The sequence below is a fragment of the Spermophilus citellus genome (genome assembly GCF_964194105.1).
Source record: "Spermophilus citellus genome assembly, chromosome: 3".
Taxonomy (NCBI): Eukaryota; Metazoa; Chordata; class Mammalia; order Rodentia; family Sciuridae; genus Spermophilus; species Spermophilus citellus.
The window spans coordinates 172,775,965-172,803,861 of NC_138184.1; the positions used below are offsets into that span (position 1 = coordinate 172,775,965).

General features: G+C 36.9%; 1 protein-coding gene across 1 annotated transcript in view; it reads right to left on the reverse strand.

Moving 5' to 3' along the window:
• The window catches only part of RELN (reelin), a 469,728-nt gene that overhangs the window by 33,025 nt on the left and 408,806 nt on the right, over positions 1–27,897 (reverse strand). The window contains exons 43-50 of the mRNA XM_081286786.1: positions 26,216–26,363; positions 23,698–23,956; positions 22,580–22,829; positions 21,631–21,799; positions 10,610–10,750; positions 9,187–9,364; positions 7,082–7,275; positions 2,326–2,582 (exon numbers count right to left, since the gene is read on the reverse strand). Coding sequence (XP_081142912.1) covers positions 2,326–2,582; positions 7,082–7,275; positions 9,187–9,364; positions 10,610–10,750; positions 21,631–21,799; positions 22,580–22,829; positions 23,698–23,956; positions 26,216–26,363 — 1,596 coding nt within the window. The remainder of the gene's footprint in view (positions 1–2,325; positions 2,583–7,081; positions 7,276–9,186; positions 9,365–10,609; positions 10,751–21,630; positions 21,800–22,579; positions 22,830–23,697; positions 23,957–26,215; positions 26,364–27,897) is intronic.

Genomic DNA, 27,897 nt, shown 5'->3' on the forward strand with positions numbered 1-27,897 from the left:
TTTCATTTTATGCTAGAACTCTGCAATCCTGATGAAAGAGGATTAATCAACTAACTCAGCAATCTCTTCAGCAATATCAGAAACTACTCTGTAAGTAGATGTTCCGGTTTTTAGGAATACCGTTTTTGTAAGACAGACAGAAGTCAGAAAATTTGTTCCTTCAACTGTATATCACCAATTAATTCTAAAGTAAAAATCACGAGTAAGGTACTTGAAAAATTAGTCTGTATTTGCTTTTATTCACATAGAAGCAGTGTTAAAATTATTCTCAGATTTTTAAACTCCCTAATGGAAATCATTGCACAGGGAAAAATAAATGAGTTACTTAGCAAAGTTCTCAGTTAGATTTACATAAGCAAATCTTAATAAACTTCTTAAGAGAATAAGACTATTTGCTAATGATGAGGGACATTTTAAACTTTTTATATTTGCAAGTGTGGTTTTATAGTAAATATTTGCAGTTACACCATAGTGCTACATGCTATACTAATAAATGAGATGAAATTAATTAACCTAAATATTCAGCAACGTCAAAGGAATAAACTATGATTAAATATTATAAAGCTATTAAAATTTTATTTTTTAAATGTTCTTAAGGACATGAGGAAAAAATCAGCATTCAATTCTAAATGAAAAGGGCAGGTTACAAAATATATGTATGATTTGATTATAATTTTGTTATGTTTACATAAAGACAAAGGAAAAATGATACTCTGAGAAAATACGCTAAAATATTGATAATGGTTGTCCCCTAAGTGATATTTATTTTAATTCTCATGATTTTCTGCATTTTATCAATCTCACACTTAGAACACACATTGCTTTTACAATAAAGCATTAATAATTAAGTATTTTAAGTATTTAAAACTCCACACATTTCAAATTTTTTCCCTATATAAATAAGCATCATTCCCCTGGAAGATTCTTCCCAGTTTTATTATTTTAAAATTATCCAGGTTGTTATGCTAGAACTGAATATAAAACATGATCCCCCTGTGTGCATAGCTACAGTGATGTGTATCTAAATTTACCATTTAGATACATTTGCAGGGTTAGTATGAGATACATAATTAAAGATCACTACTTTTTATGAAAATGCTGTTTTCTGTAGTATAACCAAAGCACAGCAAAGGCACATACTTAACACATAATACCACTTAACATTACTAGAATGGTATGAAATAAAAAGAAAACAATAGGGCTGGAGGAATTGTAGCTCAGTGGTAGAGCACTTGCCTAACATGAGTGAGGCACTGGGTTCAATCCTCAGCACCACATAAAAATAAATAAATAAAATAAAGGTGTTGTGTCCACTTACAACTAAATTTTTTTTTAAAAGAAAACAATACATTACACATGAGAATAGTATTTACAGGTCCTTTTTAGTGTTCAGTATCACTGAACTGCCCCTATTGAGAAGGAAGAATAACAGGCAGGACCCAGGACAAACAAAACCTGGGATTCTTTCTGAAATCTGAAAGTAACAAATGTGTCCATCAGACACATTTTATCTTTGGATATTAAAACAAGTAGCCAGGAAATATTGGCTTTCTACTGAAAGTGGAAAACAGAAAATATAGAAATGAAAATATTCAAAGAAGAGAAAATTACTGTTCATAAAATTATAAAGTGCTATTTATTTAAAATATTTATTTATTTATTATTTTTTTAAAGAGAGAGAGAGAGATTTTTTTTAATATTTATTTTTTAGTTTTTGGTGGACACAACATTTTTATTTGTGTGTGGTGCTGAGGATCGAACCCAGGCCGCACGAAAGCACTACTGCTTGAGCCACATCCCCAGCCCCAAATATTTATTTTTTTTAGTTGTAGTTGGACACAATATCTTTATTCCATTCGTTTAGTTTTTATTTTTTTAAATTTTTTAATGTGGTGCTGTGGATTGAACCCACGCATGCTAGGCGAGCACTCTACCGCTGAGCCGTAATCCCAGCCCCCAAAGTGCTATTTATTAAAATGCACTAGCCAGCTTGAATGAAAAAAAAAGATTTAGTTACAATGTCAACTGGGAAAGTTGTGAAGCGCAAAGGATGACAACTTTTCCCTGTTTCTGCACCACCTGGGTAGCTGAAAGGGTCCACTTTTTTTTTTTTTTTTAATTTTTCAGTTGTAGATGGATACAATATCTTTATTTTACTTATTTAGTTTTATGTGGTGCTGAGGATGGAACCCAGTGCCTCACATGTGCTAGGCAAGCACTTTACCACTGAGCCACACCCCCAGCCCCCACATTTCACTCTTTAGAGAAGACCCACACAAATGACTGCGTGTCCACTGTAGTTTATTTAGCATTAGTGAACAGTACCTGAAGTTTTGTCCTCCATAAACATGTCGAAAGCAATTCTCCCAACAGGGCCTGCGTCTGCCGGGGAGCGCTCATGCTGGGGTACTGGAGCACTGCTGAAGGTGTCCAGCATGACAGTCCTCTGGTCAGCAGAGCCTGAGATGAGGACATTGTCAATAGCCCAGTCATTCTGGTCCAGGCCATCGTGTCGTGGTTGCCACCAGCGAAAGCGAGTAGCAATCTCTTTAGCATCAGGAGGGAGAAGGATATTCACAAACCTATGAGAAAAAGATGGTGGTAGGAAAACCCTTGTCACATATATGAGTAAAACACAAGCAACCTGTGATAGATATTTTATGTCACATGGTAGGCGAGATAGGAGAGGGCGCTAGCTAAAATAATTTTTAAAAGCCACAATTAACTGGCTTGATTCTACGGTCTTGGTAGTCACTAAATTGAGGAAATAGAATGTGAACAAATGCAAGCATCTTGGAACTCCCCACTTACTGGAACTGTCTGTGGCAGGCTTGGAGGGACTCCACAGGGTTTTGAATACCTGAGGTATCTGTAGGCCTACAGCATGGCACATTAGTTGGCACAGCCAATATTGAGGGTTTTGCCCCTGTCCTCAAAGGGTGGTACGAATGTCTCTTTCCCTTGGCATTTTGTGTTCATTCTAGTCCCCTGAGTGCCAGCAACTGGATTGGAATATGGACACTGGATTGTGACAGGATGTTTGAGCTCTCAGGTGTATACTATCAGGTGTCTGAGGTATACACACACAGTGTTTGTATGCTTTTTTTGATATTTATTTTTTAGTTGTAGATGGACACAATACCTTTATTTTATTTTTATGAGGTGCTGAGGATCGAACCCAGTGCCTCACGCATGCTAGACAAGCGTTCTACCCCTGAGCCTCAACCCCAGCCCTGTTTGTATGATTTATCAAAAACATTCTATGAAGAAATACCGAATGAGAAATGAGGTAATAATAAGCCAGCCTGGCATACTCTTCCTGACTTAGTCACCAAAGACAAAGAAATACATAGGTCTGTGCTCCCACATGAACTTCTTATTAGCTAGAAATAAGGTTTTGAAAAGTCCTCTAATCAAAATATGCATTAAAACTCAGGAAAGCATCAAACCCTTTTAAATGTATATTCACAATTTATAAAGTCTGTGTGGAAAATAGTTTTACTCTCCTCTGCATAAAGGATCATTTCTTTTTTTAATCTATGCTAATCTAGCTTTCTTTAATTTCAAAGGCTGCCTTTCAGTGCTCCTGGATGGGACTAACCAGCTCAAGTCCATCCCAAGAAGAACCCCCAGCTGAGATCTTCAGTGGCTGTCACTTGAATCTGCCTTTCACATTAAAGAGGTTTCATGACTTTGGTTTTGTTTACATGGTATCATCTTGTATTTTTTATTTTTTCCTTCGTCTCTTTTTTACGTCTTCTTTGAGATTACAGTGCCCAGGATAATCGGCAGTATTCCAGGCATGAACCAACGAAGATTCATCAAAGCTAGGAAGCTTTTAGTTGGGTTTCTAACACTATGATTTTAAATACTATTTTGATTTCCCCTATCATTTTGTATACTCTTTGGATCATGGCAACCTAATGGGTATTGATATCAGGGAAGAAAAGTACAGTGTGGATTTTAGACCCTTACCTGTGTTATTCCTGCCAGTGTAGAGACATCAGCCTCTAGGCAGAGTCCTCTACAAAGTTCATTTCCTCATGCTTCTCATCCGCCACCTTCCATTTGTGTATGTGTGTGTGAAAGCCTTGTGACGTCTTATAATTTACCTCACCAATTCAGCACATTTAATTAACATTTTCAAATACATTAATAATATCAGAAATCTACTAGTTTCTGGGGGGATGTACAGTTGTACTTCTTTATCTGGGACAATGATTTTTCCCCCCAAATAGTTGTTTTTTAGTTGTAGTTGGACACAATACCTTCAGTTTACTTATTTATTTTTATGTGGTGCTGAGGATTGAACCCAGCGCCTTGCACATGCTATGCGAGTGATCTATCCCTGAGCCACCCTCTACCCACTTAGACCCCCTTTATTTTATTTTTATGTGGTGCCGAGGATCAAACCCAGTGCCTCACAGGTGCTAGGTGAGTGTTCTACAGCTGAGCCACAACCCCAGCCCTGGAGCAATGATTTTTTTTAAGATTTTTTTTCTGTCCTGTTTCTAAATTAGTTTTCTTTCTCTGATAAATCCTTAACCACATTTAAAAAATTTCTGGGGTAGAAAGTTATTTAAGACTGCTTGAAAGTCTAAATAAATCATGACCACAGTTCCCACCTTGGTCAATGTGTTTCTCCTTCAGAGAACTAAGTAGATCAGATGGGATGCTTCCACCCTGTAGAAACACAGCTCCCTCTCCTTGTGCTTATGTGCTGAAGTGTTCATGCTTCAGAGTCAATAAAGTCCTCCCCAAAGACCAGGGAAACAGATTACTTGACTTGTGTATTATCTCCTCTTAATAGGTGAGTACATTTTTTTTACACTGTTACACTGTGTACCACTTAGCTTGCAGTTGGAGTCCTTAGTTGATTTGCAACTTTAATTTAAAATTAACAGGATTTAAAATTTTGCTTGTAGAGATTGCTGCTATTTCCTCCATTACCCTTCTATTTTTCTTCCTCCAAATAGGAGCCAATCTTTTTATCAAGATGACTAGTTCCCCAGAATAAAGACAAATCCAGCCTTCCTTGCATCTGAGTGTGGTTATGTGACTAAATTCTAGGAATGAGAATGGAAGTAAGTATGTGCTACTGTTAGGAAGTGGCTCTAAAGAGACAGCATATCCTTCTTGCCCCCTCATCCTTCCTGCTGCCCTTTTTGAATTATGAGATCAAAGTCACACTATAAGTGTAGCAGAACAAGGAGATAGAAGGAATTGGGGGTCACTGCTGCTTGTGAAGCCCCCACAGCAGCCCTAGGCTACTTTTTGGGGGATTTACATGAGAGCAAAAAATTTTTGTTCAGGTTATATTGGTGGAACCTATTCTTAACTGATATATTGAATTTAAATAATCATTTACAAATTTGTTATTTTACTCAATTTTTAACCTGTATCTGGCTTGTCATATAGTAAGGGACTATCTTTTTTATTAGTGCATTATAGTTATACATAGAGTTTCATTTAACATATTCATAAACATATATCACATAATTTGCTCCATTTAGAACCCCAATACTTCCCTTTTCTCTCCCCTCTTCTTTCCCTCGATCCCTTTCTCCACTCTGTTGGTTTTCCTTCTATTTATTTATTACCCATATGTTTTGTATTTCTTTCTTTTTTTGAAACCAAGGATTGAACCTAGGGGCACTTAACCACTGAGCCAATTCCCAGGCCCTTTTTTATATTCTATTTTGAGATGGTCTCACTTGTGTTGGGCCTTGCTAAGTTGATGAGGCTGGCTTTGAACTTGTGATCCTCCTGCCTCAGTCTCCCAAGCCACAGGGATTACAGATGTGCACCACCCCTCCTGGTTATTATCTGTAATTCTTGATTGGGTTGTATTTCTTTCCTCCTCTTTCTGCCCTTCCTCCTCTCCTCTTCCTCTTCTTTTTCCTTCTACTTTAATGAATAGGCCCTTTTACTTTTTAATAATTACTTCGACCTTTGTAATTGATTACATTGATTGCTTTTGGCCCTAAAATAGTATTTTTTTCCTCCTTTCCCCCATGTCTTTTATTGGTGAATTATAATTGTACATAATGGTGGAATTTGTTGTTACATACACACAATATAAATTTGTTTTGTTTTTTTTTAAAATGACCCATACGTTGTGTGTTTAGTCAAGGTTGTTTAATAAGGGGTTCTAAAATAGACTTTAGACTTCTTAAGAATGCTTACATCTAATTTTATTTATTTATTTTTTTAGCCCAAAATTCTCTAAAACTGAGTGGATACTATATAAATAAATATTTGTTTTTCTGTTTTCATTTTCCCAAAATGTTAAAATTAAACATCATACACTTACTAATTTCTATGGGTTTTTGCATTGGGTTTATTCACTGTTGACTCATGATAGCATATTTCTTCTTATTCTGAGACTTAAAAACTGTTTTTTTTTTTTTAATGGGAATTGAATCCAGGGATGCTTTACCATGGAGCTGCATCCCTAGACCTTTTTTTTTTTTTTTCTGGACTGGGGATTGAACCCAGGGGCACTCAACTACTGAGCCACCTCCCTAAATAACTTTATTTTTTTTCTTTAATTTTTATTGTTGGTTATTCAAAACATTACATAGTTCTTGACATATCATATTTCACACTTTGATTCAAGTGGGTTATGAACTCCCATTTTTACCCCGTATACAGATTGCAGCATCACATCGGTTACACATCCACTGTTTTACATATTGCTATACTAGTGTCTGTTGTATTCTGCTGCCTTTCCTATCCTCTACTATCCCCCATCCCCTCCCCTCCCATATTCTCTCTTTACCCCATCCCTAAATAACTTTATACTTTTTATTTTGAGACAGGGTTTCACTAAGTTGCTTAGGGCCTCACTAAGTTGCTGAGCTGCCCTCAAACTTGCAATCCTCCTGCCTCAGCCTCCCAGATTGCTGGGATTACAGGCATGTACCACCATGTTCAACATAACTGTTTTTAAAATAAAAACCCAAACCAGCTATTTATTCAGTCCAGAAACCTTTCTTTATGACAGAGACTGATTTCTAGTAGCTTTGGTGAAGATTTTTGCTCAAAAGACTACTTATTAGAGATAAAACAGAACACAAACCCAGGTTTACTGTACTGGTCATAGAAAATTTCCATTAGCAGATTCCAGGTAATGCCTCCATTGATAGAATATTCCAAGAGAACACCTTGGTTACGGTTGTTTGGTGTAATCAGGCATCCATACATGAAGTAAAATTGGATAAACTCCGCATTGGTGAGGTTTAGATCCACGGTGACTAGCAATCGACTACAACCCTATGGAAAAGGAAGAGAATAAAAAAAATATTGATAAAGAATCTTGATTGCAGATTATAGAATTTCTCTGGTTTCTGTCCTTTGTAGTCCAAGTCGTGTCGTGGCACTGGTTTTCTTATCATCCTTGTTGCTATGCCAGCTCCTAGCATGGTGCCCAGTACATAGTAAATACTCGGCAAACATTTGCTCAACTGTGAGATTTTAATATTCAAGAACTTCCTTACTATATGGAAATTTCAGTATTCAATACAGAGGGTCATATATTCTAAGGAGATTTTCTATACATGTGTATTTATCTAAAAGTATATATAAATTTATTTGTTTATTTATCTATTTATTTATTTATGGTACTGGGGACTGAACCCAGGGCCTTTTACATGCTAGCTAGGTAAGTGCTCTACCACTGAGCTACATCCTCAGCCATTTTTAGTTTGAGACAGGGTCTCACTAAGTTGCCCAGGCTGGCCTCAAACTGGTGATCCTCTTGCCTCAGCCCCCTGAATATAGGTGTTACCACTTTACCTGTCTCTTTATATATATATATATATATATATATATATATATATATATATATATATATATATATATATTTTAATAAGCAAGGTGAAGGGTGGGGTTAAAGAAACTATTAAACTATCTCTTGTTATTGAATGGCATTTATTTTATATATATATATATATATTATATTGTTTAGTTGTAAATGGACATAATACCTTTGTTTTGTTTATTTATTTTTATAGGGTGCTGAGGATCAAACCCAGTGCCTCACATGTTCGAGGCAAGCGCTCTACTGCTGAGCCCCAGCCCAGCCCCTACTATATATATATTTTAAAAAGGCATCAGCTATTAATGGAATAGCACATTGAAGATGGCTACTTTAATATGAAAATTTTAATGCCTACATTTGAAAATTTTTGTATAATTTAGTTAAATCACAGATAATAGTTGCAACGCTTTTTATTGGTAGTAGATTTTAATGTCATCTATATTCATTCACTAATTGATGTCTATAGGTAGGTATTTCTTGGTTGAATATATGTGTAAATCTAGGTCACTTAAGAGGTCCACGTACTCCAGGAAGAGAATCCTAAACACTGTGTTCTTGATGTTGATGATGATGAAAATCCTATACACTTTATTATTTTTACTCTTAAGCTAAAATACTAAACACAAATAATACGCTTCATTAGGACCAATGCAAACTCAAAGGTAGAGCATGGTAGGAAAAAATAGAGTTAATAGCAAATTTATTATTTTCAAAAAATTAATTTGCCTGTCTAATCATGATTTTGGAGAAACTGTGTTCTTAAACAAAGTTCATCTTTGGCAGCAAAGGAGAATAATTATAAATTTTCTTAAAGAAAGTTACCAACATTGCTGCTGTCATTCACAAAATAATATGCTATAAATACAAGTGCCTAGTAATTACCGACAATTATTCTTTCTTGAATAATTTCAGAAAGAATTAATTGTTGTTAATACATTCAGGAATCATCAAAGCTCATTTTCCAGATTTTTGGCTCCTTAAATCCCAAATCTATTGCAAGCTCAAGGGTTTTCAATTAGAGTTATATCCAGATGGAAGCCCCCACACACTGTGCAAGTGCTTGCCCTTCCAGGATTGAAATCCATTTAAGTCCTTTAAAAATGTGTACTTAAATATTCCCTGCACTGATACTACTCTGCATAATTAAATTGGCTGAACTGATTTGTGGTAGGAAAATACTGGAAATAATCACCATTTTCTGATTTGTATAAAGTTGCAAGATCAGATCAATGTTGAGCATTTAGGGCAACTAGGGTAACTAACCCTCTGCATCTTGATTTACCCATTATACTTCAAAAGAGATTCAACCATTTGGGGGAAACTTAAAGGATGTAGAAATGAGTAACCAACAGCCAAGCCCTCACCCCGCTGAAATGGAGAGCCAGCCCCGAAGCCACAGCCCCACAGACGGTACTCAATTTTCCTCCATTCACAGTCAGCCAGTTCTGGTTGGAGGGAGCTCGATTGAAGTTGTCTTTGAGTTGGGTTGGAAGGGAGGTCTCAGGCTCATCACAGTATAGGCCACCCCACTGCTCATCACAGCTGGATGTGGAGAAAGAGGAAGGAAAAGTCAACATCAAACAAAACCCCTGCAAGCGTATTCTCATATTAGTGAAGTCAACTCTTTTTCCTAGTCCGGGATGATGAAAGGTTACTGATTTTCAGAGCTTGCCAGTATTCACTTACCCTCCTTAACAATGCTTTAGGTTAGGAAAAAAACTGAATTAACTACCTCTAGGGTTTCCTGAAATAGTGACACTTGGGGGCTATAGGTAGAGAAAAAGAAATGACTTCAAAGAATATATTAAAACCCTGTCTCTCCATGACCCAACTCTGGATGGCTGACAAACGATTATAGCTGACAAGGTGAACTGGTGGGTTCTATATTTATAAAATTGATGTTTTTAATGTAGGCTTTGGGTCAATTTAGAATCTAAGAGGTCATGTTGCAAGCATCTGAAGATAATTTGCATAGTAACTGCCATCTTTGACCAAAGGACTGACTCCCCTGTTCAGGATGGAAGGGGACGTGAATACAGAACTGGGAGGCTCAAGGGTCTCCAAGGTCAGTCTGCAAAAGGGCTATGATCACTAATCAAAGGAAAGACTTCCCATGATGTGGTGATTAGTGGAGGAGAGAATATGTATTCTCTAACATTATTTTCCTCCATATTACCCCACCAAAAAGTATAATCTTTGAAAATAAAGCTCAAGCTATAGTGTGAGTATATGCATTTGTGTGCTAATGTGCCCACAGTTGTACTCATACACACACTTTATTTATATTCTTCCAAACATGCTACAGCTTTCTAAGAATAATATACTAGGCCTCTTTGTCAAATATGCCTGGTAAATTGACCAGACATTTATATACTTTCTTATGCAAACAACATGGAATATCAATTAAATCATGACAAATGCATATCATTACAAATATTCATACCTAAGTGAGAAAAATATATGATGTATTATTTTTGATCAGAACATACTGAACTCCTAAACTTCTTCTAATGACTGTTTCAAGGCTCAAGTGTATCACAAAAACACAGAAGGAAATAAAATACAGCCAATTATAATTTAGCTTTCTCCTGACAAGGTAGCTGTTGTTCAGTTCCTAATCTCTAAGCAAGAATGAAGATATAATACCCATCAACTTCACAGTTAGCTCAATATCATATTTCAGGAAAAATGTATAACCTAAGGTAGCTTGGGAGCAATACAAAAACCAGTTTCAGGAAAACCTCCTAGATGGGATGTGAATCAGAAGAAAGGAAAAAATTTACTTACACACAGCCTCCCTGGATGCACCTCCCATGGCCACTACACATGTCTATGCAGCCATCCCCGATATAGACGTTATCTATTGCCCATGTCTGTTGCTTGTCAAAAGGAGCTGGTTGATGCCAACGGAAACGAGTGGCTTGGGACCTTGGAAGAAGAGACTCACAATGAAGGATACAGTGGAATGGAATCCCAAATTTCGTATGGGAAACTTCATGGAGTGATACCAGGGCTGTTGCTAACTTATATTATTAAATTCGGAAAGGATGCCTGCCCTTGAGCAGATGTAACCTCTCTGCATTCAACTTTGGAACAAAATATGCCCTGGATTTCAGTCTCCACCACTTGCTTCCTAAGACAGATACTTTTGTGCAATGGGCACACTGGTCCACCTCATGAAGCATACTTGAGGAATTCTCCAGACGAAAGCCTTAGGGACACTATGAGTGTAAAATGGGGGATCAGAGAAAACCTAGATAATTCTATAGAGAAAACAGAGGGTGAAAAATACAACCAGATTTACTTCATATTGATTTAAAAGCAGTTTGGAGAACAAAGGTTCTCCATTCCAGAAGCAGAAACACACTCGCTCATGCAGTTTTGGGAGTGTCTTGTGAAAAACATAAGCATATGTTTTCAGAGGCACTAGATGGCAGTAAAATCCAAACAATCTGTGAGTTTCACGCAAAGTGAACATTAAATGACTTGTAAAGGAAATCATTTGTATTTATTGATCCACATGTGTGTTGGCTTTTGACTGAGGAATATCTGTTTTAAAGGGTACAAAAGATCAAACAACAGCAAGGATCTTGTACTTTCTAATTGAAAACATTTACATAAAATGTAGAAAATAGAAATGAATCAGAACTAAAATCTTCTTTCTGGAAAATAAATAGTTCAGTCCAATAAGTGTCTCCTGAGCATCTGTGCACCACTGATCTCTCCACAGTTCTCCTTGCTCCCCAGCTCCCATATGTTCCCCCAGCAAAGTCATCTCTGCCTAATTTCCTCCTATCACTTCCTGTTGCATTTCACTTAAACCCCAAACCCTTTCTTTGGCTCATGAGGTTCAGCCTGAGCAAGGCCCTCTCCTTTCCTTCATTCTGGCCACTCATGTTGAGAGCCTCACTTCCCTCAGTGCCCAAAGCAAACTCTTTCCCACCTTCCTGCACGCATGCTCATCTTCTCTCTCACTCTTTCTATGCCTGGTTCATCCCTGTGGGTCCTTCAGATCTCCGAGGAAGTGTCAAGTCGTCATAGACAATTTTTTTTCTTGACTCCTTTAAAAATGATGTTTGTTCCCTATTATTCTCTGTCATAGCAAACTGTTTGTTTCCTTTCACAGTATTCAGCCTAATCATAATCATGCATTGATCTGCACATATTTGATGCTACCTGTCTCCTTGGAATGCTAAGTTATAAGGGAGTGGGTGGAGTTGATCCCTTTCTACTTGACATTGTACATTTAATGGACAACACCTAACGCTAAGCAGTGCTCTGTAGGTAGAGGGAATTTGATTTAGAGCCGCCATTTTCATAGAAGGTAATGTTGTAAAGATCTCTCCCCACTTGGAGCTGTGCAGCTCAGTGACTCCGCTATTTTTAATGACAGAATTTATTAACAGCTATGTCTGTTTACATGCAGCACCATCTGTAAGTAACATAATGGAATGCCATATTTTCATAACTCAATTCTTGTATTCTGATAACTAGTCAACATTTATATCTGTATTCTGTCTTTCTTTTAAACTCTTACATTTCTAAAAGGCAGGGAATACCTTCAGGGAATATTGTTTGGTAACCTCAGAGCTTATAGATAGTAAATAAAAATAAACATTCCTTGTTCCCCTAATATCATATACATGCTTCATCGAAGTTCTTATCATTTTGTGTTTAAACTGCACATTTATATGCAGTTCCCTCTGTTAGGTTATTCTCCTTAATTATCATCTTATTGTTGGCACCTATAGATTGCACTTCATAAACAGTCACTGAGAGAATATTAAGTTGATAGCAATAAAGATGCCCCCCAAAAGTAAAATAAAAGACATTTTGTAGAGCAGGGCCTGGGGTCAGCTGTGCAGGGCAGTGACTTGGTGGCTGTGGAAGGGGAGGAGAGCTTCCCAGCAGGTGTGAGGTGGCACGGGCTGCCCAGCAGGTGGTGGCTTTCCAGTCATGGTTGTGTTTAATCACAGTCTGGGCAACCACTGAACAGAGAGATCAGACAGAAGATTTAAGAGCCTGATGCATTGTTGGAGTTGACAGCCTTGGTGGGGACTTCCAACCCTGACATTTTCATTTGTGCAGCTCTCTGGAGTTCCATAGAAAAGGAAACAGTGGGAGACCAGGTGAAGAATGTACTAAAACCAGAGTTGGCCAGTGGAAGTAAAGTGAGTGAGGGCTCTAATTTTTGCTCTGCCACTAAAGAGTTCTATATGGACGGTGAGTAATTTAACATCCATAATGAGGAGGTTACATTTGACCATTTCTAAGGCTCCTTCTCAAAAGATGATTTTTATATTCTTAGGAATAATTATACCTAGTAATTATGTGCCCATAAAACAAGGATGCATATATCATCCAATATTACTTCATAAAAAGAAACACTGTCACTAAGGGGAAGAACTAAAATATAAGTTAGCAAAGATCTGGAAGTTGAATTCAACCTCTAAGCCTTTCAATAAGACTCCTTATTCCCAGCACTGTCACAGTCTTGCTATGTGAAAGGGCCATATCACTTATGTTTATGTGCTGACACTTCCCCATCTGTAGAACTAGGAAATGCTACTTCCTGACTCACAAGGGTGTTGTGAAAATTAATTAGTTCATGTTTACCAAGACCTACAAGTGTCTCGGTGTATCCCTTGGCAGGTGTCATCCTTTATCCTGAAGGTTCCTTATAATGATAGCCACCACCAGCTGCTGCTTCTTGGAGTTGGAGAAAAAATGGCCCCAGAGCAGATTTTTAATTTTTACACATCCTTGAAATCTCTCATTTTGCATACATTTTTAAATTTATACCACTTCCTCCCCATCTAATGCACAAAGCAAGGCGACATGAGTGTTGTTTAATATATAAATATTCATTTATGTCATCCTTAAAGAAAAAGAAGGACAGTAAAACACAATGTCTCTGGAATGCCCCTTTCAGTTCCTGGGGACCTGGCCAAGTCAAGGGAACAAAGAGCAACCAGGCCAGAATGTCTGGATGGTAGTATCTTGAAGGACATTGACTTTCTCTCATGTATGCTGGGAACTAGGACAAGTTACTGTAATTTGTAGAAAACTAGTTTTTTTTTTGCACATATGCCAGGACAGCTGCTCCTTGGGGTTCTGGTCAGACTAGGAACAAAGAAAGTTAAGCAAGCTAATGCTGCTTAACTTCTATAGTCTAGCTTATACAACTCCTCTCTCTTTGGTAACTGGTGTGGAACTTGGGGCACTGAGGAAAGAATATATGTCCCTGGATGATTACCACTGGATAAAATGCTGTGAGGGAGAAATGTTTTTTCCTGGAGCACCATTGTGAAGGAAAGGAGGTGAAAGCACTGTGGTAAAGCACTGCCAGGGACAGAGGTGCTCCTGTCCTGCCAAAGCCAATGGACTCTGGAGAAGTCTCCTATCTAGCCCATTGCCACAGACTCTTCCCCATAAATATTTCCTAATAAAACCCTATATCTCACTCCCCTATTTCTGGGTTCTAGATCTCTCAATAACCTATCTCTGTCCTAGAACAAATGAGCTGTGGATCCTACACCATTGCTAAGCAGTTAGAAAGTAGTTACTGCCAATAACATGGTGCCAATAACATGGTTCCTATGACTAGCCTCTTGGTGTGTTTCCCAACACTGCCTCCACATCTTTTAATAGATTTCGATACATTTCAGTTTCTGCTCTTTTCTTCAGGATGACTTCATCCTCCCACTCTAACAGTGAAGATGAGGCCCAATGACCCAGGTCACACACGGATTTACTAATAAAACAAGGAAGGATCTCATTTCATCATTACTTTGTATTCCTGTTCAGTAGATCTTTCAAACTATATTGCACATAACCTCTAAAAATCAAAGTTAGTAAGAGAAGATTTTAAATGAGCCACCCTACTTGGCCTTTCTTTTTCCCTTGGTAGAGAATAAATGGAGAACTTTGTAACAATCCTGGCCCAACCACTGACTGTGTGATGTTGGGAAAAATAAAATAACCTCTCAGTCTCACAGTCCCCATTACAAAAGGAAGGCAGAGGGATCTGGAGGTTAAAGGAGACTTAAGAGACATTTCTACCAACTATACTGATTTATCTTGACTGGAAAAAAAAAAAACCTATGACGCATTTTGAGATGGGGAAATCGGAACACTGAATATAGAATAAAGACAGAATAGGAAATTACAACTAATTTTTTTAGGCATGATAACAATATCACAGATTTGTTGTTTAAAAGTCCCTCTCTTCTAGTGATTCACACAAAAATATCTACAGTTGACATAAGATGCTGTCTAGGATTTGCTTTAAAATGACACAGAAGGTAGGAGCAAGCACTACTAGTTATGAAACAATATTATCAGACATGAATTGATAATTGTCAAAGCTAAAGTATGTGGAGGACTGGTAAACTATTCTCTTTAATTTTCTATGTTTAGATTTTAAAGAGTCAACATTGTGAGCAAAAAATTATCTGTAGTCCTTTTAAAATCACAGTGAAAATATTAATTTGAGAATTACAAATAAAAGAATGTGGCTGTCATTTTTAGATTAATATAGATTTTAATTAATTAACTAATTAGTTGTTTTTTTAAAAAAATTGTAGCATGGGGATTAAACATAGGATGCTCTACTACTATGTTACACCCATAACCCACTATTATTTTTTTGAGGCAGAGTCTTGCTAAATTGTCCAGGCTGTACTTTAATTTGTAATTCTCCTGCTTCAGCCTCTTGAGTAACTGGGATTTCAGGCATGCATTACCATGCCCAGCTAATTTAAAAATTATTTTTGCTGATAATTATAAGTAATTATGACATAAAAATAATGTATTTTGACTAAGTCCACTGAGGGCATCAAATACATAGGACCAGCAATCAAATACAAGACATTTTTTTATAATTTGTAAAATATCTATTTCCTCAATGGAGATTGACTTGTAGTTAACATTAAACAGTCTTAATAATCCATATATGCAAAACACAGCCAAACTATACTTCTCTGATAAAACTTTGAAAACAATGTTAACAACGAATAAAGCTGAGAGTAGTTGCCGAATTTATGTAATTAGTTTTATTCTCTATTGTAATGGAAGTAAAACTAGATTTAATTTGCTTTAACAGAGTGTCCAAAATATATTAATATTTTTAGTAGGTGAAAATCAATAGTAGCATGACTTGTATTAGACAAAATTATTTTACTATGTCCTACGGTCCTGAAATACCAGCAATATTTTTGTAAAATAATGGTAGCAGCGTTCAAAGAAGCAAAATGATATGTGAGAAGATGATATGAAAGAGAAGTCCAATACTTCTTTGGCTTGGGTGAAAGTTTTTAATGAAATAGTCAGTAATGTGAATGCTTGCAAAAAGGTTTTCAAAAGATACTATTATGCTGGAAGTAACAATTGACAGAAATAAAGAGAATGAGGGCAAGTATAGAAATCTCTCTGTAAAAAAATGAACTTATAGGGCTGGGGTTGTGGCTCAGTGGTATAGTGATTGCCTAGCATGTGTAAGACCCTGGGTTCAATCCTCAGCACTACATAAAGATAAAAAAATAAAATAAAGGGTATTGTGTCCATCTACAAATACACACACACACACACACACACATAATATAAAATGAACTTTTAACTCTTGAATGTTTGAAGAACCCAGCAAACATTAAGCTTAGTTATTTGGTTTTCTTAGTATGACTCCATTTCTTTGCTAGTAGTTATAGTATGTAGGCATGTCATTGGAAAATATCCTTCCTCAATAAATTTATTTGCCTGCAAAAATCTACAGCCTCCTTCACACTCTTCCCATTACCCCAATCCTTCCACAGTTCACCCTTTCTTTTGCTTCCCACTTTTCCTTGGAACCTCTAGCAAACATTAAGTAGCTTCCATGCTGTGGCTAAAACCACCTGGCATCCAAAGTGTTGTAGTTAATCTTTAAACAAGGTGGTATCAGCAGGGTCATGAGGGCTAGTTGAAGGAATAGATCACCTTCAAACTGTGACTTAAAATAGCCATGTCACACCTGAGCCTTCCAGTGATCACTCCCCTCCTCTCTTTCTCGGTGGATTTGAATTACCTGCCCTTCCATTGACCCACCCTGGTTCTCAGGTGACATTTCAAGAACCCTTGCCATTTGAGTCACCTGTTATTTTAGGGCTGGGTTAGTAAAGAAGAGGAGGCAGATTCAGATGAGGGGCTATGAAATGGATTTTAGCATCTTTCTGTCTTCATTTTCAGTCTTTCTCAAGAACTCTTGGCATTCTTCCATTCCTATTTCTCCTAGGACCATATCTCTTAGGCAAGTAATAAAGATGCAGTACTAATATAGTGGTTAAGCCCATGGGCTCTGGGGCCAGACAAACTGTATTTATTTCTAGTAGCTTCCTGAAACTGTTCTTTTGAAGGTCACTGATTATCTTCTAATTGAAAAATCCAGTAAGTTTACTGTGAAACTTTTTTCTCTACTACTCTCTGTAGCTTATGTCACTGAGGACCATCTCTTCTTGCTTGATAATCTCTTCTGAATTGGCTTATGGCCACCATGTTATTTTGGCTTTTGACTGAGTCTTCTCAGTTCCTTTGTTAACCACTTCCACTCACGTTATTGCACTCAGAAGCCCTCTCTTTTCTTTTTGAAAACTCTTTTGTGGAGAGCTGATGCAGTTTGATAGCATTGTCTATAACTTCTATGCTCATACCTCCAAAGTTTATTAAATTTCCCTTTGGCTCAGATTCTCAACTCTCTAGCAAATAGATATTTCCTTATGTATTTCCAGCCATCACACTTAATTTGGCAAAAATTGACTTAAATTGCCATATTGTCCCTCCTGGAATCTACTTTAGTTCTCTCCCCACTTCTTCTCACTAGCCTGCCAGCCTTTAAACTTCAGAGACATCTCTTGTGAGTATAATGAAGAAGAAGTCAGTGACTGAATTTTATCAACTTTCTTTAAAATTTTCTCTAACTAAAGTACCTCATCCCTCCGTGTTAACTGTAGCCTTGATCCGTCTTCCTTTATCAATAGGTCATTAGCATAACACCTCTGCCACCTTCTCTTGAGTCTCTCTGTTCTTCCATTTTTTTTCTCTTACAAGGATATTGCCAGCTCAAGAAACACCAGAGTAGTGCATTTTCCCTACAAGTCTACCCCCCTTTCCTTGCTTCAATGCTTGCTGTAAGTTACCCCAACTCTACTAACTAGCAGCTTCCAGATATGAGTCCTCTGCTTTAATCAGCAACTCCTGTGCTTCTTCCAGGATCATGTCCACAGGTTCCTGCTTTGTTCAGCTGGTTCCCTTGCTTTAAAATGTTCTTCCCTTTACCCACCTAATTCCTAGCCATCCTTCAAGTCTAGGGATCAACACTCCCATGAAACCCTGTAACTCTGGCAATTCAACACTTTCTCTCATTTCCACATCTGTAGCATTTCTAGCTCTTCCCCAGCGAAGCTCTAAATTATACTTAGCATTAATTATGTTTAAATTGTCCCTTAGGTATATTTCTCATTTTCCTCCAATGGGGGATAACCTCCTTTAGGGCAATGAGTTAAGACAGTGGCAAAGCAGAACCATGGGCTCATGCTTGGGAAGCTACACTGGGACTTCAGAAGATTTCTTCGTTTTAAATCTGATAATAAACTTGTGCTATGGTTAACAGGTGTGATCATATGATTCATTCATAAAAGTAAAAATGATTTATAATGCTATACACACTTCCATGCACAATTATTAGCTTGTTTTTTCTTTTTTGGTATGGTTAAAAGGACCTCTATATTTCAGATGAGGAAACTGAAGTTTGGAGACTTCAGTAATAATTTTCTATAGTTTGCTTACAGACTCAGAGAGCTGAAAAGGCAGAGATCTTACTATACTACACATTCATCTTATTTTTTTCCGGGGAAATCTAACCTAACCAATGTGTAAGGCAAAGAATAAATGATGAATCTACCCCAATTATTTATTGTTGAATATAGCAATGTATTGTATTGTATCTTCTGTTTAGTCTCCGTGTTCCCTTCCCAGTGGGAAGGACCAGCATCCATTCAGTTCTGCAACTCAGAAACCAGGGAGTCACCTTCAATGCCACCCTTTCCCTCAACTTCCCATGTTCATTTCATCATCAAGTTGGTCTACTGTTCTTGTCTCCCTGTCTCTTAAATTTCTCCACTTCTCTCCTTAGTCCAAACTACAAGTATTTCTACCTCTTTAGAAGCCTCCTTGCATCTATTCTTATCCCCTCCAATTTGCATTCCAATTAGAATAAGCTTTTCTGAATTTGAATCTGATCATGGCTTCCTATCCCTGAACATTCCCATGGCCTTTTTGGTGTTCCTATAATAAATCCTCAAATCTTTAATAAAACCTGCTCTTCATGGTCTGGTATCATCTCATACCTTACTCTGCCTGCCCCACCATCGTCTGTCTAATCCACATGTATAGTATCTCAAACATGCTCACTTCCTCCTACGATAGGCCATTATTCTTGCCTGGAACACTCTTACCCTTATTCTTTACCTAATTAGTCCCATTCACCCTTTATATCCTACCTAAATTACCATTTTCTCAAGAAATTATTCCATGGCGCCTTGACCAAATGAAATTTCCTTATGACATCCAATATTATAGCATCATGTATCTGATCTCCATCATTGCATAGTTGGATTGTATATTTACTTCCGTGACTACTAGGGTATTTCTGGCTAACAACTCTCTCTTTGACCTAAAAGGTCTTTGAGGCAGAGATACGTCTTGTTTGCACCAAGATCCAGTACATAATTAAGCAGTTCAAAAGTATTTGCTTTATGAGTGGATAATTTGCTTCATGAATGAATAATTGCTACTGATGATTACTGGCCATTTCAGTTTGATTGGTGAATGGTTTGATGCTAATTTGTGGACAATCAACTTTGGTTTACTTTCACTACCACTGTGGCAAAAATACTGGGATCCAAACCTATGGTCACATGATAAGTGAGTGGAGAAAGTGGAAATGTCACATGGTCACAGTCATTCCCAACCCTTATTTAGCACAGATTTTAAGTTGTCAACATCACATTTATTTATGGCCAAGAGCTACAAACTGAAATCCTCAATTCTGGCTGGTGGGCCACATTAATATTTGAACACATTTCCAGACCACAAGACAGTCAGCTTAACCTAAAACAAGAACATGCCATATTTAACATGTAGGAATTAAGAGTTGACAGAGTATAGATATGTTAAATTATGTTTGAGGAAAGTGCTCTGAGGCTGGCATGTTGTTCTAATGATCTTTGGCATGTGGCAAAGCATGATAAGAAGGGGGTCCAGCCTGGGTTACAACCATGCGCATTTCTTTCTGAATTACCCAAAGGGCTTTGTTATAAGACAGTGTCACCTTTAAGACCATTGTGCAACATGAGCCTTGAGGGTAATGCAGTAAACAAACTGCATATTTTCAATACGGTAACAGAAGGTAAGAGGAGTAAGTGAATGCTCATCAGATTTTTTCAAATATCATTTGAAAGGGTCAAAATTCTTGTGGGTATGTGCAAGAGACAATTAAAAGATAGATTAAAAGATAAGAAATAATTACTTTTCTTGAGTAAAAGACTCCAGGGTATAATGACTAGCTGGAGTAAATCTTAGAATGTCGCTTAATTTGCAAAGTGCGGCCGAGTAGCTGGGTAATAATTCATAGAATTCATAAAGACTTAAAAGACTGCTGCTTTAATGGAGTTTTTTTTTCTATTTTACTTATTAAGATCGCCTTAATAATTCATGCATGGCAATACCTTTAACGAGCAACAAAATCTCACGTATCTCATTTAAACTTGGCAAGTGTGCTGACAGTTAATATAGCCTCGTGCCTCTGAGCCAGCAATTGTAAAGCAGCCCTGGGCTGTTAGTAACTGAAACCATCACATTTATGATAATCCCAAGAAAAGTTATGTCCAGATGAATGGTTGGATTTTATGGCCATTTGCTAAGAGATTTATTCATTCTTCATTTGTGGGGAGGCGACAGAACAATAATGAGACCAAACTATAACTCTTATTCCACATGCTGTGTTAGTTGCTTCTTTCTTAATGGCAGCAACTGATCACTATTTTCTTGGAGGGAACAGGAGTTTCTATCAAGATTTGTAAAGTTTTCCTATGATAAACACCTACTTTCGATGGTGAAAGAGTCATATTACACTATTCTACTAAGCAGTTAATCCTCTGCCTTACTCGAATAGAAGCATAAATGCACAGGTAATTTAGATTTGACTTCTTTACCAGCATTTACCAGGCAATTTTCTTAAGCCACGATCATTTCCCATAGACACAGTGAATGAAGCATTTACAACTGTCTTTCACAGAAGAGAATGCTCTGGGTGATGATTCTCAAGATATTGTTCAAAATAAAATTCCAAAAGCAGAAGCTAATGTTGACACAAAATTATTTGCTACATCCATTCATATGATAATGCTCACTACATTATGTCAGTATAACTGGCAAGTAGGCTCAATTTAAATCTATTTTGTGTTCAACTGACCTATTTAAATTATTTGTTCTTGGCATCTCTAAATTTGGTTGAAAAAGTTGGTTAATGGAGCCAATGTTTTCTTCTACAGACCATTCTTTAAAAAATATTTTAAAAGTAAAGGCCTTGATTTTGGGAATATTCAGAATAATGTCACCACAAAAACAAGCTTATCTTATTTTTATTAAGATTGCCTTAGTAGTTCATATATAGCAGTACCATAGACAGGTAACAAAACCTCATCTATCCCATTTAAACTTTCTGTGCTAAAATATGCCAATGGAAGGTGGGTCAGTTCATGCAGAAGCATCCCTACCTAGTGTAAGGCGGGAGAGGCAGAGTGATTCTGGTCCACTTGTTGAAAGTATCTGACACCAGGATCCGCTGCAGATGATAGCGATTGCATTCAACATTGGTAGGCAGACAGTCCCTCACCAGTGGGTGCCATGACAATCCAAGATCGACTGAATACTCCAGTTCAATAGCTGCAACAGGAAACAGACCCAAGAACCATAGTCACTTATCACATTTCTATGTTTTACTTTCAATCAAATGTCAATTTGATTTTTCCCTATATTTGTGTTTCTTACTCTGAAATGTTTCCCCATCTTTTGTACATTATTTATTATTTTTAAATTTCTATATTGAAATACTTCTGTACATTATTTATTATCTTTAAATTTTTATATTGAAATACTTTTTATTTTAAGGAAATATGATCTAGTGAAAAAAGTAAATTTTGCTGAATCCTTTATAATGAGAAACTTTCAGAGCGATTACAGCAAAATTATTGCTTCATAGCTATACATGTTATATATTTATAATTTAATATCATACTAGTAACATAAATTATATAAATGCATTAAGTGCTATATAATTTATAACTGTAAATTAATGTATAATGTTCATTTAATTATTAACACACAGAGAATATATTAATTATATGTTTTAATGATCAGTCTTTAAATAGTTAAAAAAACTGAGCAGGCTTCTCAAATTTTGACCTTCCTACAGGAATTCTGAATGTCAATTTTGCTGGTGATTTAAAATTCATGACTATACAAGTACATATAAAAATCATATTGCTCACTTACTGGACTTTAACTTTTTGAGTCAGAATGTACCTATTGAATACAAAATTCAATAATATTTCAGAAACTCACAATTCACCTATGTATCACACATGGACTTATCAGAGGTTCTGAATGGTCCTAGAGCAGAGGCAGCTACAGATGTTTGGCCCTGTCTGGAGATGGATGACTTACCATAGCAAGAGTCTGTGACCGAGCAGGAGGCAGCAAAATCTATCTGTAGGAATGAATCCTCATTCACAGCAATGTCTGTGGTGACCACATAACGGGTGCTGGCCTTTTCAATGAAGACCAGGGCATCACCTGTAGAGCCACACACGGGCATCTTGGTGCCCCCTGGGTGGAGCAGCCATTTTCTACTATCCAGAGTTGTGAAATCATCCTCCAAGACTGTATTACCAGAAATATTTCCTCCAATAAGAATCTAAAATAGAGTAAAAAAAAAAAAAAAGCAACACCCTAAATTCTCAATTTGGCTTTAAGGTACGGGAAAGTTTAGTCTTTTTGTTTGTTTGTTTTGATCTGCCAGTCTGTTCAGAGCTGGCACTATACAGCTAGCATAATGTTAGGGGGCCTTTCAGAATGCTCTTGTTTATGTGGTCTGCTTGCCCATCTGGCAAGAAGCTAGAGAAAACAAATCAAAGGATTGACAAAACCATTCACAGCATTCACTGGCCAAACTGTGTCTTTGGAAACTATATGTACCCAAGCTGGGAAAGCAAAACTTTGGCTTACGTGTGATTATTTTCTACGTAAAATTTCTATTTAAGGATACTTGTACTCTGAGGCATTTCTGTTCCAATTCATTCAATGGACTCTACTGTTTGTTCACAGGTACTTTTTCTCTTCTATTATGTATGAAGTTCCTTTAGGGCAGTCCATAAAGACATTGAGCAGACTTATTCCTCTTTTTTTCTTTAAATGCCAGGAAAGAAGATTTGAAAATGGCTGACTTTCTGTGGCACCAATGCCAGTTTTGCATATTTTCCTTTCAGGGAATTATAACCTTGTATCAGGCTTGATAAAGTTGCTGGATCCATATGGCAGCATTCTTTATGAGCAGGATCTAGGCCTTCTGTTGCATGGTTTATTTTCATGGGCTTACGCAATTGAGGGACCAGTGAACGAAAGGAAGCTAAAGCCCTTATCTAATCTAGCTGTGTGTCCTTAGGCAAGTCACTAAATTAGCCTGGACTTCCTATACTGAGTAAGGGGATTGGACTAAATGCTTTCTAAGGCCATGTTCAGTTCAAGTGACAAAAATTAAAATAGTTAATCCTGAAGGGACTGACCTGATCGATAACCCAGGGGCTGTAGAAGTGCCCATTTTCAGATGGCTGCCACCAGCGGAGGCGAGTAGAGCCAGAACGGGCTTTCAAAGGTATCTCCAGGGCAATGTACCTGCCCACGTTGCTGGAGTTGCTGAAAAGAAACTCTTGAAGGAGACTCCAGGTGAGGCCACCATTGAGAGAATACTGTAGAAGCACAGGCTGGCTCCTAGGGTCTGGAACACCTTTACCACATCCCAGTCTCATGAAGAACTGCACAAATCTGACATTAGTAAACTTTACTGTAGACTTTTACTTCAATGAGGAATCCATATTATTACAGAATACAAGCACCAAGGATAATGTGGGGGAATGAATGGCTTTAAGGAATGATGATTTAATGAATGTCCAAAGAAATCACTTCAAAGCCTGATTTTCCTTTTTAATGTGAAAGGGAGTTAATTAAATGTGAAGTGTGAAAAATGGCAATTCTGTGCCCATATTTGGATCTCAAATCTCTCCTCAGAGGAGAATCTGAGGGAAGTGAGCATTCTTTGCACCCTTTGGCTACTCCATAAGATGATGGGAGGGATCCAAAGGCTGTTCTAATTTGGGAGTGTGTAGTTATCTACTTAAGATAAATTGGATTCTAGTCCTTAGTATTTGAAACTAGAAGAATGGAATTAATAGAGATTATGCCACGTTATCAGCAAAATCAATTCTCAGGTTTCACCAGTACTTTTACAGATCTCGTATCACTGGTTTTGGGAGACACATTTAAATTCATCAGTTGTAGCACCTCTTTGCAAAAGGCCAGGCAGTTTTTGGAAGAGGTGTGTCAAGCCTGGACCTCTTTTCTGTCTTTTGTGCCAGAGGCAGGGAAGCATGAGTGTGGGTGGTTGGTGGTAGTGGGCTGAGCCAGCCTCTGTCTGTTGCTGGGTCCGGGGATGGATGATGCTGGCCGCTGAGAACTGTGGCAGCCAGCCAGTGGCAGCTTTCCTAGCTGGCAGGGAGGTGAACAGAGCAGTAGCAAGCAGCTGGGGTGCCACTGAAAACGAGCTCACATGTTATCTTTGGCAGACAAGCTGCTGGTGCCTGGTCTGGACACTACGATAGTTGGTAATGCAGAATAAATTTCATGTAGAACTCAACATACATACCTAATAACGTATGCATGCCAAACACGAGAAATGTAATGGGGCTCATAATAAATGTTATCAGTACCATATAAAAAAATTCATTCCTCATGATTTCCCCACCTTCCATTTATTTGTCTCATGACCCTGGAAAAATTGGGATCTTACATGAAGCATTGTCAGGTCAATATATGCAAATCCTACACAGCATGCTACTGAGATGAGCTATATTATGAAGCTTTTAACATTGGATTAAAGAAAACATACGTGGCTAGTGCCTAGTGATAGTTACACTCATAAAAACATTATTTACAGAGAAAAATTTTCAGAATATTGTCTACTTATATTAGGAATATGTTTATATTAATTTAGTGATAAAATAACTACCAAGTTGTTGGTAGTTAAGAAAAAGCATATCAGAATTACTTATTTGAAAAACCTAGTAACTTCTAAATTAGAGAAATTAGCTTCTAGTGAAAAATCTGAAGTAAAATGTATCAAGTTAAACTATATATATTAAAACGGAATAAATATAAGTAAAGTCTTACTTTCTATAACTGCAAAATTATTATATCACAGATAGAACTATATTTTCTATGAAGTGTGATAAAATGTATGATCAATAAAGATTTAGATGGAAGAGGCAATGAATATGTAAGACATATCTTAAGATACTTTGAAATATTTCGAAAACTAAAAACACGATTTCTTTGTTCACTTGCAAAAATAGGTCAGGGTTCCATTTTATACATGTTAAATTGTCTTTCTTAAGTTTTTGGCTCATCAAATGATCAAGGGATACACATCTTGACAGGACATAATCCTCTGAGCCAGTTTAAAATGTTTGTTTCTGAGTGACTGTGCTCAATTTAGAAAATGACTTCTTAGAATGTGTGAGTGAATCATTGGAAAGATGCTTATAGAGAATAAGGTCATGCCTCAAATGTTCTTAAATAAAATTGCTAGTGGAGATAAAATTAACCGTGAATAATTTAAGGATGTATTGCATTTCAACTAAGCTCTTTGCTACGTGTGTTATAATAAATGTATATAATTTCTGCATAGTCCAAGTACTAATGAAAAGTGTGTAGAATGTGGATAAAGAAGATGCAATATCATCTTCTTGAAGTTAAAGTAAATCAAACATTGTCATTTGCCAGTCTCAAACTTACAAAAGAATAGATATTAGCTTTTGTCTGTTTAGCTGTGCTTCATTTCTGATGTGGCTATTGAACTAATCTTTCAGTGTTGACTGGAAATGATATGAACTGTGTCTTAATGGAGGCTCCCACCAGGAAGAATTCCAGCATCTCTAAGGGAAGGCCTTGTCCTTGAGATCTCTCTGCTTCTTTCTGTTTTGATTAGGTCCATTATCATACATTACAATGCAGTCTTCCAATGATTACCTAGCGTGAGATAAATCCAGGTCCCGAGTCATCAACATGCGCAAGCCATCCTCATTGAAGAAGAGGTTGTTTCCACTGGAAAGGATTCCACACTTCCGGGATGGCTTTCCACCACTCATTAATAAGAATCTATCAGATTCTAGTTGACCTGAAAAAAGTGGGAAATGTAGTTTACCCATGAACCCCAAGTATAATTATTCTATTTTGAAAGGAATATGGTAAATACATTTTGTACTTTTTGTTTTATTTTTTTCAGTGCTGGGGATTGAGCCTAGGGCCTTGGGCTTGTAGGCAAGTGCTCTACCACTGAGTTACACTGCCAGCACCACCATATAGTTTTAAAATATAAAGTCATAAATATTAAAGTGTATTTTGGGAGAAGGCTCCTTTTCAACGTATTGGTTTATTTGAATTGTTTAGCCTGGGCTAGTATAATCTAAGAGCCCACATGATAGAAGGAAAAGTCTTTCCTTGAGGATTAATAGTCCAGCCAGATGGGTCCCTCTTTTTTATTATTCCACACTGAAAAAAAAGAGAGAGAGGGAGAGAGAGAGTATGTGGGCCCAAAGTGAGGGAGGACATATAAGCTTTCCACCAGTCTTTCTACTGTGTCCTTTCTAATGTGAGGATAGTATTAGACAGGGATAACAAAATATTTTACTTATTTATTTATGTTTAATTTTTAGTTGTAGTTGGACACAATACCTTCTATTTTATTTATTTATTTTCATGTGAGATAGGGTCTCACTAAGTTGCCCACGCTGGCCTTGAACCTGCAATCTTCCTGCCTAATGCTCACAAGTTGCTGAGATCACAGCATGCATGTATCACTGTGCCTGGCTTAAATAATGCTTTAAAAGTCAGCTTTCAACTCTATTCAGATATTCATCTTAGATTTTATATATTTTTGTTGTAAAATATGCAAAGCATTAAGTTTACCATTTTAACCATTTTACAGTGAAAAATTCAGTGACATTGAGTATGTTATTTGTGTTGTGCAATCATCACTGCTAATAGTTCAAGTTTCTCATAGCCCCAAAAGGAAATCTGTATACATTAAGCAGTCACTCCCCATTTTCCCACCTCCACCCATTGGAAACCACTAATTTTTCTCTGTTTCTATGGATTTACATATTTTGGATATTTCATATATATGAAATATATACCGTGTGGCCTTTTGTGCTGGCTTCTATCACTTAGCATGTTTTCAAAGTTCATTCATTCATGATTTAAAATGTATTCATATTTCATTCCTTTTTATGGCAGTATAATGTTCTATTGTTTATATCTAAATCTAGTTTGAATATGTACTGTAAAACCATAAATATATAGTTTTAAAGAAAATTTAGGAAAAACAAAGAAATTTTTTAATCTCATTATCTTAACATAGATAGCTATGACATAAGACTTTCTCTTAGAAAATGTTTATCCATAGCTTGGCCATAGTGCATCTACAATCTAAATGCTTTTATATAATCATTACATCATGTACATTTTTCTACGTTGTGACATTCTCTTCATATATAATGATGCTGGATTTAGAGGTGTAAAAGCAAGTTCCAAAAAGCAATGAGAGGTTCTTTAGTGAGTTATTGGAAAAGCAATGAAAGGAAGTTAGAGTTATGATAAATCATTTCTTCCATCCAAGAAGACTAACTTTCTGGAGATATTTTCTAAAATTT